At 50.7% G+C, this 12,649-nt stretch overlaps 1 protein-coding gene across 6 annotated transcripts in view; it reads right to left on the reverse strand.

The window, feature by feature from the left end:
• Positions 1-470: 470 nt before the first annotated feature.
• Positions 471-12,649, reverse strand: part of kmt2e (lysine (K)-specific methyltransferase 2E) — a 33,201-nt gene continuing 21,022 nt past the window's right edge. For 2 of the 6 annotated variants that reach the window (XM_074697966.1, XM_074697965.1), the window contains exons 9-25: positions 12,427-12,557; positions 12,126-12,243; positions 11,933-12,042; positions 11,587-11,839; positions 9,330-9,428; positions 6,516-6,587; positions 5,840-6,025; positions 5,418-5,744; positions 5,042-5,341; positions 4,802-4,952; positions 4,484-4,710; positions 4,311-4,367; positions 3,611-4,156; positions 3,201-3,469; positions 2,984-3,063; positions 2,777-2,856; positions 471-2,685 (exon numbers count right to left, since the gene is read on the reverse strand). In XM_074697966.1, the coding sequence (XP_074554067.1) occupies positions 1,642-2,685; positions 2,777-2,856; positions 2,984-3,063; positions 3,201-3,469; positions 3,611-4,156; positions 4,311-4,367; positions 4,484-4,710; positions 4,802-4,952; positions 5,042-5,341; positions 5,418-5,744; positions 5,840-6,025; positions 6,516-6,587; positions 9,330-9,428; positions 11,587-11,839; positions 11,933-12,042; positions 12,126-12,243; positions 12,427-12,557 (4,050 nt within the window). In that variant the 3' untranslated portion in view covers positions 471-1,641. The remainder of the gene's footprint in view (positions 2,686-2,776; positions 2,857-2,983; positions 3,064-3,200; positions 3,470-3,610; positions 4,157-4,310; positions 4,368-4,483; positions 4,711-4,801; positions 4,953-5,041; positions 5,342-5,417; positions 5,745-5,839; positions 6,026-6,515; positions 6,588-9,329; positions 9,429-11,586; positions 11,840-11,932; positions 12,043-12,125; positions 12,244-12,426; positions 12,558-12,649) is intronic. The other 4 variants (XM_074697968.1, XM_074697967.1, XM_074697969.1 and 1 more) reach the window with 3 other exon arrangements.

Consider the following 12,649-nt stretch of genomic DNA (forward strand, 5'->3'; position numbering starts at 1 on the left):
TGTCTGAGTTGCTAATTTTACTATGGGCACTCACTGTAAGGGGGGTGATTTTTTTTTCTAATGGGGCCGTTCAGATGATACTAAGATCACGAGCTCCCCCAATAAGAGGCACAGCTGAGGGTCACGTGACAGCCGGCGCCCTATGGCTGTAAGTGAAGCCCTTGCCACTACCAATATGGCTGCTATAGCCGATCTGCTTCATTGTCCGTTTCAGAAACAGACGGGTGAAATCGGCTAGATTACATCTATGTTTTATACAGTCTACGAATAACATCTGTTACATCAAGTGACATTTAGCAGTTTCACCAACCATGTCTTAAGAAACTTGACACACTTTAGTGTATGTATGAAACCCTGCATCTTTCTTTATCTCAAATTATGTGTAGAATATTGTTTCGTATCACAATATTGTGATATCATGGTGTTATCGTATCGTGAGGATCTAAACCAGAAACACACGTCACCACCAGTTGTATAAAACTGTCATTACAGTGATTTATTATAATGAACCATGAAAATAGCCAACCAGTGCAGTGTCTGTGAGTCTCTCCCCTCCACACAAACATACACTCACACACAAATATTAAAAAAAGACGAGAATCCAGAGAGAGAGAAAGAGAGAAAGGGGGTAAAATAAAAATAATGCTACAGTCACAGAAACATTCAGCTTTGCCAAGAAGAGCGTTCATATGTACAACCATATTTCAAAATGGGATGGGAGCGAATTGTACAAGCATAGAAAAGAAAAGAAGCCAGTATTTACATCCTGTTCTTGGTGAAAGCTGGAGGAACCACCTATACATTAAATTACACTTTCTACAAAGAACCATTGATATTCAAAAATAAACCGCTGACACGTCCCACCTGCAGGCGAGACCGCTCCACCTGCCTCGGAGGCCTGCAGCACTCCACACTCTGCCAGTCACACCCTACGCCCTGCAAGCAGCCGCTTTCCTCCTCACCCTGACACACACACACACACATTCACACACTCAGACACACGAGTGCAGCCTCCGGGCCGGTAGGGCAGGCTCCTAGAAACAGGCTCTTTTCTGGCTGATCTGCAGCGGTGAACAGATCTTTGTTGTTAGACAGAGGAATAAAAAAAATAATTGTGTTTTTTTTTCTCTATACAAAAAGCTTTCTTCTTTCTAAATGAGCCACTAATGAACGAATAAAAAGGTGACGACAGACCAGGGAGGGACAGAAAGGAGGAGGAGGAGGAGGTAAAGGAATAACTGACAGAGGAGGAGAAATAAGGAGCAGGGGGAGGGGGTTTATAGGCTGGAATGTCCACTGATAAACAAAGTGCGGGCCTTACATTGGGGGGTGGGGGTCCAAAGGAGACACAGACAGAGCCCTGTCTCCATCAGAGGGGGTTATATAAAAACAAACAGAGGCCAGAGGGGGAGGAGCTATGAGCACCGCGGGGAGCGTCCGTCTGTGTTCAGTTTATCGATTGTTTGAAGTCTTTTCTAAAATTTTTCTCTCCTCGTTTTCTGGTTTTCTTAAAAAGCCTCCATTACCCACAATCCACTGTTTTTCCACTGGCCGTGTGTTCAGGTACATAGAAAACATATCTACAGCGTATGGTACACGCCCCCCCTCAGTCAGAGTTCTCAGGGGCGGTCTGGAAGGGGGTCAGTGCCACCCCGTGCTCAGGTACCCCGAGCTGTGGAAAGGGGTCGAGGACGCCGGAGCTCCACGAGTCCCAGAAGGCATCTGGGAGGCAGCGGCCTGAGCCTGGCCTTGTTGAGTCTGTTGAGGGGGAGGAGGGGGAGGTGGAGGCAGTCCGGTCTGCTGGAGGGGCGGCGGGTACGAGGACGGGGGCACTGAGGGGTTGGCGGCGGCGCCTGGGTGCAGCAGCGCTGGCTGGAAACCCCCTAAGTTCTGAAAGTGGTGCGGCTGCATCGGGGCGCTGGACGAGGGCGCAGGGGGAGGAGGAGGCGGAGGGGGAGGAGGGGTGAGGGACAGCAGGGTGCTGCCCCCTGGAGGAGCCTGCTGGGACTGCGTCTGGGCGGCCTGGCCCTGTGGAGGCGGCGGCGGTGGAGGAGCCGTTGTCAGCATGAGTTGGTGCTGCTGGATGGGAGGAGGCTGCAGGTGGAGGAGGGCAGGGCCAGGCATTGGGTGAGGGGGCGGCGGAGGAGGAGGGGGAGGAGCAGCAGAGCTCTGATAGTGCACGCTGTGAGGGAGAGTCTGCATCATGGGCTGAGACCCAGGAGGGTACGGAGGGGTGACGGAGGGTTTGAACCCGGCGAAAGGACCTGCAGGCGATGCACTCTGAGCCGGAAAATACGCAGAGGAGGCTGGAGGCGCCGGGGGAGGAGGGGGAGGCGGAGGAGGAGCACTCTGGGTGTTGTACTGAGGAAACGGAGCGGGGCCGGCCTGCGCCTGAGGCTGAGGTTGGTTTGGAGGCTGGGTGGAGAACAGCGCCCTCTGGCTGCGGTACGGGGAGCCCTGAGGCTGAGGTTTAGGGGAGTGCATGAGGGGAGGGCCGGGGTAGTGGACAGGGGAGGAGGGTAAGGGGGTAGGGTGCAGCTTGGTGGGGGTCAGAGGGGTGGGTTTGGGGCCTGCAGGCTTGCTGGAGGGCTGGGTGCTGGGGTTCGGAGTCCTCGGCTGACTGTCAGCGTCGTCCTCCTTTGTGGGCCGGCTCGGAGGCTGAGGGGGAGGCCCGGGGGAGCACGGCTGAGAGGAGAGAGAAAAAGAGGAGTCAGATTGATGCTCATCACTGACAGACCAACACCACAGTCCCAGAGTCAGACTTGAGTCTACTTACTGTGTGGGTCGGGGTCTTCTGAAGACTGGGAGATGGACAGTCTCTAAGTGCAGGAGGATCTCCACCCTCGGCTTCAGGATCTGAAAACCACAACACAGAGTCAGGAGGAGGAAGAGTTTTGGTGACAGTAAAGCCAAAGCCTAAAAACAGGAGATCAGGGTCTGTTCCTAACCCGTCCTCTAAGGGTCTGTGTTGAACAGCTCTTACCTGCATCCTTGTCTTTGCTGAGCAGCAGAGCTCTGTGGTAGCTTCGCTCTCGGGCCTGCTCTACGGATGTGGACGACGTCCTGGAGGAGAAAGAAGAAAGGAGCTGTAGAAACCTGATCCTAACTCAGAGGTCCTACAGTCTGAGGTCAGCTGCAGACTCTTAAATCACAACATGAATATTTTTAAAATGTCTAAGACCAGACTGGACTTCTCTTACCACTGTCCCTCTCCTCCTTCTCTCTCCCCGGACGCCTCGGCCTCTTCGCTGGCCTGCGGCTCTCTAGCGGGGGCGGTGGGGTTGTTGGTGGGGGTGTTGCAGAGCACAGTAGGAGCAGGGGGAGGAGGAGGCTCACTGACGGTCTCTGGGGGACAGGGGAAGGCGTCCACGCTCAGAGGGGCCACGGTGGCTACAGGAGAGCTGCATTCAGTTTTGGAGCCGCTGCGTCGAGCCTCTCTCTGACGCTTCCTGTACTCCAGCAGAGACACCTGGAAGAGAGAGCAGCTCAATGTCATCAGAGAGCAGAGAGCAGCTCTGTGCTTACACCAGCAGGGGGCAGCATTCAGTCAGAGGAGGAGAAAGCTCATCCTACGTGTTTGAGCAGCTTCATAATAGACCCTGTGATTTACCTTTTTCTTCTGTGGGGGGTTCTGAGCCGACCCTCCTCCGTCTCCGCCGCCGTCCCCGCTTAGTGAGCGGGAGAAGGCCAGAGCGCCCCCCTCCTCAGAGCAGGGATAAAACAGCTGACCCTGTCCTTCACTGAAGGGGGCCTGAGAGCCGACCAGAGACCCTGTCCCTGCTGTGGACCCCGCAGCAGCTCCAGCTGCAGCTTCAGGCCTGAACGGAGCCACCAGAGGCTCCAGGGTGTGTGAGGGGGTGAGGTCCCGAAGATTGGAGTTGACTGGAGAGAAGTTCAGGCCAGCTGGTCCAGTCAGGCCTCGGTCCGGGCTTTTTATCCATCCAGGGAAAGAGGAAGCACAAGTTTCTACGGCTGAGGAAGCCTCGCTGCCGCCCTCTACAACCCCAGCGTCTGCACGCTCCTCTCCTGAGTCCACGGGCTCGGCAGCAGGAGGCTGTGGACTCTCAGGAACACACAGCTTGGCTTCTGTCAGAAGTCCGTCTGAAGTGGGGGCTCGGACGCAGGGAGAGGAGACCAACGACGGAGGACGATCCGCCTAAAAACAGAGGAATGATGTCAACCGTTACTCTATTTCACACGAGAGCCATTCGAAATGAAGAAGTCAGCAGATCTGGGTTTGAAACTTGACTTCTCTTAAAGTTAAATTAAAGGATGAAGGTAGACGGACTCCTGCTGGGTCTTGGACTCACCTCTTGTACGCTGGGTTTCCGGCTGACCTCTGGGGAGCTCTCAGCTGATGATTCACTCTGGAAACAAGAACAAAGCTCGTCTCTGCAGCTCTTTACCTCTGCTTCATGAATATGTGTGTGTGTGTGTGTGTGTGTGTGTGTGTGTGTGTGTGTGGAGACGGGGCTGGACTTACCTCCTGAGGGGTGTTAAGTGTGTGTGTTGGGGTGCTGGGCAGGGTCTCTGTACTTGGCTCCTCTATTCGAGGTCTAGGTGGGGTAGCCAGTAAGACGGGGGTCACGGGTGCCTCTGATTGGTCGGCCCTGGTGGGTGTGGCACAGGGGGAACCGTAGGGCGTCGAGCTCTCAGAGATACAGGCATCTAACGGGCTTAACCGTCGCTTTTTCAGAGGTGTGGGCAGCTCTGAGGGGAGGAGTCACCACAGGTCACGTGTTAGTGTTTGAGGATGAGGATCTGAGGTCTCAGCGTACTCAGAGGACTCAGGAAGACCTACCTGGTAAAGAGCAGGTGCCGTTGTAAGGTAGAGGGCTGTCAGAGTCTCCGTTGATAGACGGGCTGAGAGGACCCTCACAGGGCATGAAGAGGCTCGGTCTGCGGGCCGGGCTGGTGGATCCCTCCTCCTCCAGAGCCTGCTTCAACCATCGCTGTGGAACAACACAAAGGAGAACATTTCAGTCTGGAAACAGATCCACGAAACGGATCTACAAGGCTTCAAATCAGACCCTTTCTCTACCTTTTTGCAGGAGCCCGTGGTCGGTGGTGTTTCCGGCAGCTCTCTAGAACGCCGCCTCCCAGTGGGGACTCCAGGAGCCGTCGGGCTGCGGTTCGCCAGGAAAGGCGATGAGAAGCGGACGTAGTGTTTGGGCGTGCTATAGACCTGTGGAGAGCACGCCATGCCGGGAAGGGCGTTCAGCTGCGTGGCGAGTACTTCAGGATCGCTGCTTATTCTCAGCGGTCTCTCTGGGGCCGGCTCGGGGGTTCGTACAGCGCCGCGGTCCTGCTGCTTCTCTCCCACCCACTCACTGACAAAGTGCTGCAGAGAGAGGTCAGTAATTGTTAGCGTGTTTCCTGACAGGTGAGGTATGTTCACCTCTGTTTTGTCTCACTACCTTTTTCGTTTTGAAGCTCTTGCTCCCGGTGCGGATCCTGTCAGGAGCAGGTGAGCAGCTGTGAGGGGGGCTGGTCTCAGGGGCTTGGACAGAGTCCACCTCAGGCTCAGGGGGAGCTGGCGGCTCTCCCTCAGGTGCCTCGTTGGTCAGAGGCTCCACAGACTCGATCGGAGAGCCAGGGGGTAAGTCGGAACAGGTGCTGATGGTGCGAGCTCGCCGGCGCTGTTGGCCGATGTGCGTGCGATTCCTGGAGAAACTCTTCCTGTTCCTGGAGCCTTTGACCTTCGCTGGCTTTAACCCTGGTTCCTCTTTCACCTCCAGGAGAGGCTGAGACACAAACAGCACACGTCAGGTCAAAGAGGATGAAAAGTTAAACATGTTTCCGAGCATGTTCACTGGTGACTGTGACAGAAATCACTCACCTGCATCACCGTCGGAGAATCAGCCGTCTCTGGAGTGGCTGGAGGCTCCTCCTTGATGTCACTGCGACCCCCGACCTCCGTCTTCACGCTCCCGATCCTCTCCAAGGCCTGCTCCCTGCGTTTCTCCCTCTTCTCCATGCGGGCGAAGGCCTGCAGGATGGCCTCCATCTTCCTCTCCTCTCGTGTCTGTGGGGAGGAAGAGACATAAGGTTTAGATGTGGCGTCCCACTTTGCCCCTGGAGCAGCAGGTACAGAGGGTTAATGTGTGCTACGAGGCCAAAGCAGGTCTAGCTGAGTGCGGAGTAAAAAGGCAAAGAAGCAACGTCTCACTTCCAGCGTCAAACAAACACAGAAAGGGGAGGAGGTCATAGAGGAACAACAGGACGAACTCTGTGTGTGTGTATGTGTGTGTGTGTGTGTGTGTAGCTTTGCTATGATCAAACCCTGACCTGGTGAGAGCATGCTGTTTCTGTTTCTGTATGTCCCAGCTCTACCTCCACCATTAACAACCAACACCCAGCACCTTTAGTCCTCAAACCCCCTGAACAGACTGATTCCTGAGCAGTTTTGCAGACATGACAGTTAGTACTGGTTCAGTCACCCTGGGAGGGTTTTGGGCGGGTGGAGTCTGGGAAACAGGTGCAGTAGGGCTGCCTATGGTACGGGTCAGGATTACCTCCTTGTGTTTCAGTCCCTTCCAGCTGGAGGCCGCCCACACAGGGGGATGGGACTGCTCCGCTGGGCTGGCCTGAGTGTTTAATAAAGAGACAGCCCAGTTTAGAAGAGACGTGCCCCCATCGAACAAGGCTATTCAATGGCACCAATTGTTGTTCCTTCTTTGTGTTGATGTGGAAAAAATATCAATTTGTTTAACAATAATATATTCCGTATTTTCCGCACCATAAAGCGCACCTAAAAGCCTTCAATTTTCTCAAAAGCCGATGGTGCGCCTTGTAATCCGATGCGCCTTATATATGGATCGATATTGATTAATCATGGCTACCATAGTTAGGGGGCGTCGCTGGAGTAACAGCAGTAAGCAGTAAGAAGACAGGAAGTAGGAAAAGAGGAATTCTGCTAAGAGCTAGCGTTAGCTCACAGGCTGGCCCAGGCTTCTTCTCTTGTTTATTGTTAGAGCAATACAGCGCCCCCCAAAGGTCTGGCATGTGAACTGATCTCTGGAAACGGCTTTTGTTGATGGCAGAAACTGCTTCATCTTTACAGCACACTTTTATAGAAAACAACACAGAAAATAGTTGGATAGGAAAATGTGCGGCTCCGTGTGGATGTAGCCTGAGTTTGACTGACTTATCTGACTGTTTTGTTGACATTCCCTTTAGCGCAGCTCCATCTAGTGGATGCATAACGCAACCCCAGCCACTACTATAGCTTCTACTCTATGCGCCTTATAATGCGGTGTGCCTTATATATGAAAACAGTTTTCAAATAGGCCAGTCATTGAAGGTGTGCCTTATACTCCGAAGCGCCTTGTAGTGCAGAAAATACGGTACCAATTTTTCACTTTAACAATTTATTCTTCAATATATAACCTTGAAATGCTGTGTTCATGTTCAGCATGGGCAACTTCTCTGCGTTTAGGTACCTACACATGGTACCTTTTGATTTTCAATTAGAGATGCACCAATGGATTGGTCAGCTGATCGATCGGTGCCGATATCCTAAATTTTGGGGGATTTGTGATCGGCCCATCCTTACATATGAAACTGATCTTATATACCTCTGGGAAGGTTTGACAGCCAGCCATTGTCGCTTTTTGCTGTCTAAAGATTTTATTGTTTCACAGGTATTGTTCAATGATTTTCAATAAAATAAGATTGGAACATTGAGGGTATATGCCGTCAGTTATATGAAATAAAAATCGGTATCGGCCCAAATCCATATCAGCAGGTCAGGCTTCTTTAAGACTGGTGATCAGCTGATCGCCCTACATTTGACCTTTAGTTTACTCATAACTATATAACCACTATTTAAAGTGGTTTAGTCTTCATCCTCTCTTAGAGCTGACTGATCTGTCTGACTGCTTCTGGCTGTAGAGGCAGACTTCAGGTTAATGTGGTTTGTTTGGGAGGGATGTAGAAAATAACAAACATCGTCTCCCTCATCAGTTCGCATCAGGATAATCAGTGTTAACTGTGGTTAATGTCTGCTGTAATGCTGCTTAAAGATCTACTACCTGGATCTAAACAGTCACAGCTGACAGCCAAAGAGGACTGAGGGCTGCTGGAGCTTTGATCTAACACGATCTCTTTCTATTTCCTCTTCTGTAATCATTTCTAAAGCCTGTTCCTCTCACTGATGTCTCTGAACATTAGACAGCTAACAGCTAACAGGAACCGTTGGCTGCTCTGTAAAACGCGCACTGATAGATGTCTTTGGGGACAGTTTCAAAAGTTTAGGGACATGTTCCCAGATCTGGCTGGTGTTTCAAACAGGTTGAATAAAGTGAAGCTACCTGGAGGGAGAACGTAGGATTAAACCAAACAGGCTGATCAGCTGCAGGACAAACAGCCAGGTTGCTTTTTCAAACAATACGGGCTCTTTTGTAAGTGGGTGAGATATCGTGCCAGCACACGCTGATGTTATCTCCTCCGCAGCGTTGTCTCGGCCTGGATTTACTGAACACCCACACACATCCACCCAGCGTCAGTTTGTGAATGCACACTTCTTTTTTGCTCCCTCCTGGGCCACAATCCATAGAAAGCAGCCTATTGGAGCTCCCAAAGTCAATATGGCCCTGGCAACAAGCGCCCCCCTCCCTACCCCCTCTTCAACCATCTATCTCTCTCTGGCCGATTAGCAGAACTGTATGTTGGCCAAAGATGAGTCAGCACTTTGCACCTTAGGTCGAGCGTGTGAAATGAAGCTGACTGCAGGGTAATTTCCAAAGAGAAAAAGGGAGAGTGTGTGTGTGTGTGAGTGTGTGTGTATCGCGCTCATCTTTGTGTGTTTGATCCCATCTCTGTGGGACATACGGCCGTTTGGCAGGAAAGAGCTGTTGAACCAGTAATTGGCTGTTTGAAACTCCTCTCTGCAGTGAAGGTGAGAGGAGTGCTTTGTGCTCCAGGTGAAACACACACTACGGGACATTTCCAGCTTCATGACACCACAACATACTGGTTTTCTCCCACTAATGGGAGATGGTTTTTGCGCTGGAGGACGGTTAATGGCCTCCAACGCTGAAGGAGAAAAAAAGGGTGATAAATGAGGAGAAATAAACTGATAAAAGGAGAGAAGTGGAGAGGGAGAGGAGCATGAAACAACAAGGCTGTAAGAAGTGACAGGGAGCAGCAGCGGCAGCACATGAGTGATGAAGAGGAGGGGAGGTAGAGGGAAGGGAGCTGAAGGATCCGAGCACTCAGCCCCTTTAGCAGACAGTCCGCTCCCAGAGGAACAGGGACAGTTTGGTTTCTCTGCTGGGAAGCTGCGTGGCAAGAAGGAAAAGCTGTAGCCCCTAGCTTGGCACACTTACCATCTTCCTCTTCCTCTCTGCAATCTGCTCCTCTGACTCCATCTCTACTTCATTGCTAACGGAGGTTTTGTCTTCTAGATCCTCATATAACTCAGGATCCTGTAAGAGGAGGGAGAGCGGGGTATGGCGCTTTATCATGGCTGATCAGTCAGTCTGACTACAGACTAGAGGAGACAGGTAAGAGTGGGGGAGAGGAGTGGGAAGGGGGTGAGAGAAGGGATCCAAAGAGGCGACTGTCTTCAGGGGTCGGCCTGCACAACAGAAAACCAGCTCAGAGCTGATCTGATCCTAAGAGCTGCCCTGTTCCTCCTGGACCTAATCAGTCTCTACTTCAGCTTGTTTCACCTGTATCCTCTCACACACACTGTGCTCTGACTCTCTGAAGCTGTGACTGTAATGTCAAACACTTTAAAGGCCTTTGCACACTGAGTCCATCATTTTTTCGGAACAGGTTCCATTTTTTTGTGTTTTTTCGCATCTGCCCAGCTCATTTTCCTGGGTAGTTTGACTATTCAGAGACACCGTAGGCTACTTGCATTTTCACATTTTCTGCAATATTTTCTCTACACATTTTGGGCAACGTTTACATGATGAATGAAGACTTGGGAAAGCACAAAAAAAATATTACTTGTGGTTGCTGCTTGTGAATAACAGCATTTTTATTACGCACACAGTATGGAAGCCCAATCGTTTACGACGCAAGCTTTAAATGTAAACACAGTAAGAAGGTCAGATCCAGAGGAAACCTGACGTTTTGGAGGAGGAAAACTTCATAATTCTATACGACACAACACATTCTTTCTATAAGGACACCAACAGAAAGGAGAAGGACTGAAGGAGCTGAAGTTTTGGGAGGGCCAGACGAGCTTTAAGTGATACTCCGTGATGGAACAAGTTGGGTCCTATCACAAGGTTTAGGGCAGAAATTACCCCTACAGCAGTGTTTTTGTGCAGCAGAAGCCCAGAGCGCTCGCACCAAACACCCCCTCCCTGCTCCTCTGCCGGTTTCCTGTGCACTCAGACGGGGCCATATTTTACTTGACCAAAAACACAAATAAACGAACTCCCACCAAAAAAATCTGATATCGGTCTGCATTCACGCTTTATTTAGAGAATTTTCAGCGTGTTACTTTCACACAAAAACACCGCTAAATAAGGCTCTAGTTCTCATCGTGTCGTAAAACGGCGCTACCTCCGCTGCAGAGCCACAGCTGGCTACGAGGCGCTCGCCACTAAGTGTATCAGTCTGCGCGCGTGTGCCAGATATAAACAAACGCAGGTAGTCTGCCAGGACGAAGAGAGCTTTCAAGTCCTCCTCATGTGTCTTCATCGCCTGGTTGTATTCAGTTTCGGTTGTATCTTGTTTGTGGTGTTGTCACCCTTAGCGGTTTAGTTCTCCTGCATATTTTGCATTTAATGTGTTTTACTGCATGTCTGATCTTTGTTCAGCCAAACCACCTCCACATCACTGAGGTAGCTCCTCTTTTAGGCTTTAAATCCTCATGTGAGGACGAAGATGATGCTGCCGTGCTACTTTCACTCTTGGCCTTTTTTTCATTTGCACACAGCATGAAGCGTCATACGTCATTGCGTTTCTACACTGTAAATATCGCGAAATGACAAATTTTTTATTGTCAAAAAAATTATACACAGATTATCGTAGATGTTTTGTTGAAAAATGCATCCGGAAAAGACGGACTCAGTGTGCAAAGACCTTGAGACTCCTGCCTTCTTTTTGGGGACAGCTCTCTCATCTTCCTACTCTTCAAAACCATCCTACAACTCTGAAACACACCTGCTCTCTGCTTCTGCTCAAAATGAGGCCTGAAAGGTCAAATACCTCATTAAAAAGGTAAAAACACCTCGTCACCAACAACTCCTCTGGATTCCAAAGATTTGTCGTTTCTAGTCGAGAATCTTTTTTAAAACAAGCACAGTCTTTTCCATCTTCCAATGCCTGTTCATCCCCTGATTTTTCCTGCATACAGCAGTCTGTAACATGTGAAACAGGGAGCTAAAGAGTCTTACAGGGACGGTAAACCTGTTCTCAGGAGTCCAAGTTATAAGCTGAGGGGGCAAAAGTGAATGCATAAAGGGATGATGGGAAACAGAGGGAACTAAAAAGGATGTATAGTAACAAACAATGGAAAACATGCATAAACATTTCACAGAGATCAAACATAAACTGCATGCATGGATCACAGAGTGAGTGTGTGTAAAATGAGCTGCAGTGGACGTCACGTGAGTGTGATCTGACCTGGTTGTTTGAGATGGAGAGGCGAAGGGGAGACAGCTTCCTCTGCTTGCCGTCGCCTACGCTCTTGCCCTTCCCCTCGCCATCCAGGCCCACGTTCTGGTTCTGGCCCAGGTCGTCCCGCACCACATCCTTGTCCTTGCGGCTTCCTCTGCGTCGGCCTCCTGAGACCAGGTTCTCCGTGGGCTCCAGGTTGTGCTTGAGCACGGGGCACTCTGGGTTTCCCTTCACGCAGGCACAGTCCACCTTGTATTTACTATGAGAGTGAAGAAAAGAGGAGACGTGAAGTCAGACAGAAGTCCAACCTGCTGCTGGGGCCCCACATTTAGAGCGGACTCATCATACTCACCAGCTGCCGTAGTCAAAATCAAACCCGATGGTGATCTCTGTGCCCTTCGTGATCGGCCTCAGGGAGTAGATGTATAAATGCAGCATGCCATCCTCGATGACGTGCCGCACCTGAGGAGGAAATCAGAAAGTTAAAGAAGACTAACAGACGACTACACAGATTCATGAAACCGTTAAGTTTTTACCAGACCCACCTCTGAGTTTGGGGTGCAGGAGCGACGGATGAAACGGGCCTCGTTCCCAAAACTGCGAGCGTCCACACACATCTCCAGGCCGTCGAATTTGGAATAAAATAGCACAAAAGGGTACGGCCTTCAGACGGAGACAAAAAGGGTAAGTGTTAAAACTCACATCCATCCTGGGAGCTCAGAGACATTCACACTACTTAATTTGTTCGGCTTAAATCATAAGAATGAAGCTGTATCTGACACATATCCTGTGAAGAGAAAAGAACTCCAAGGAGGAATCCTCCTTAACAGCCTGTGGCCTGCTGACCTCTTGAAAAAGTAACCGTTGGCCTCAAACTGCTGTCGAAGCATGAACTTTCCCCTGTACTCAATGATGAGGGAGTCTGGGGCCAAGTCTCGCACCGCCTTGAGGATCTTCTTGTTTTTCTGGACTTGACTCTGACAGAGAGAGAGAAACAGAGTGAGAACAGATCCTCTGAAACCCTGAAGCTGGAGCTGCTCATGTATTTGAATAACCTGTGATGCAGGTG

Source organism: Halichoeres trimaculatus, unplaced genomic scaffold, assembly GCF_033239565.1.
Source record: "Halichoeres trimaculatus isolate MK-OKI-2021-1 unplaced genomic scaffold, fHalTri1.1 fHalTri1_scaffold_21, whole genome shotgun sequence".
Classification (NCBI taxonomy): Eukaryota; Metazoa; Chordata; class Actinopteri; order Labriformes; family Labridae; genus Halichoeres; species Halichoeres trimaculatus.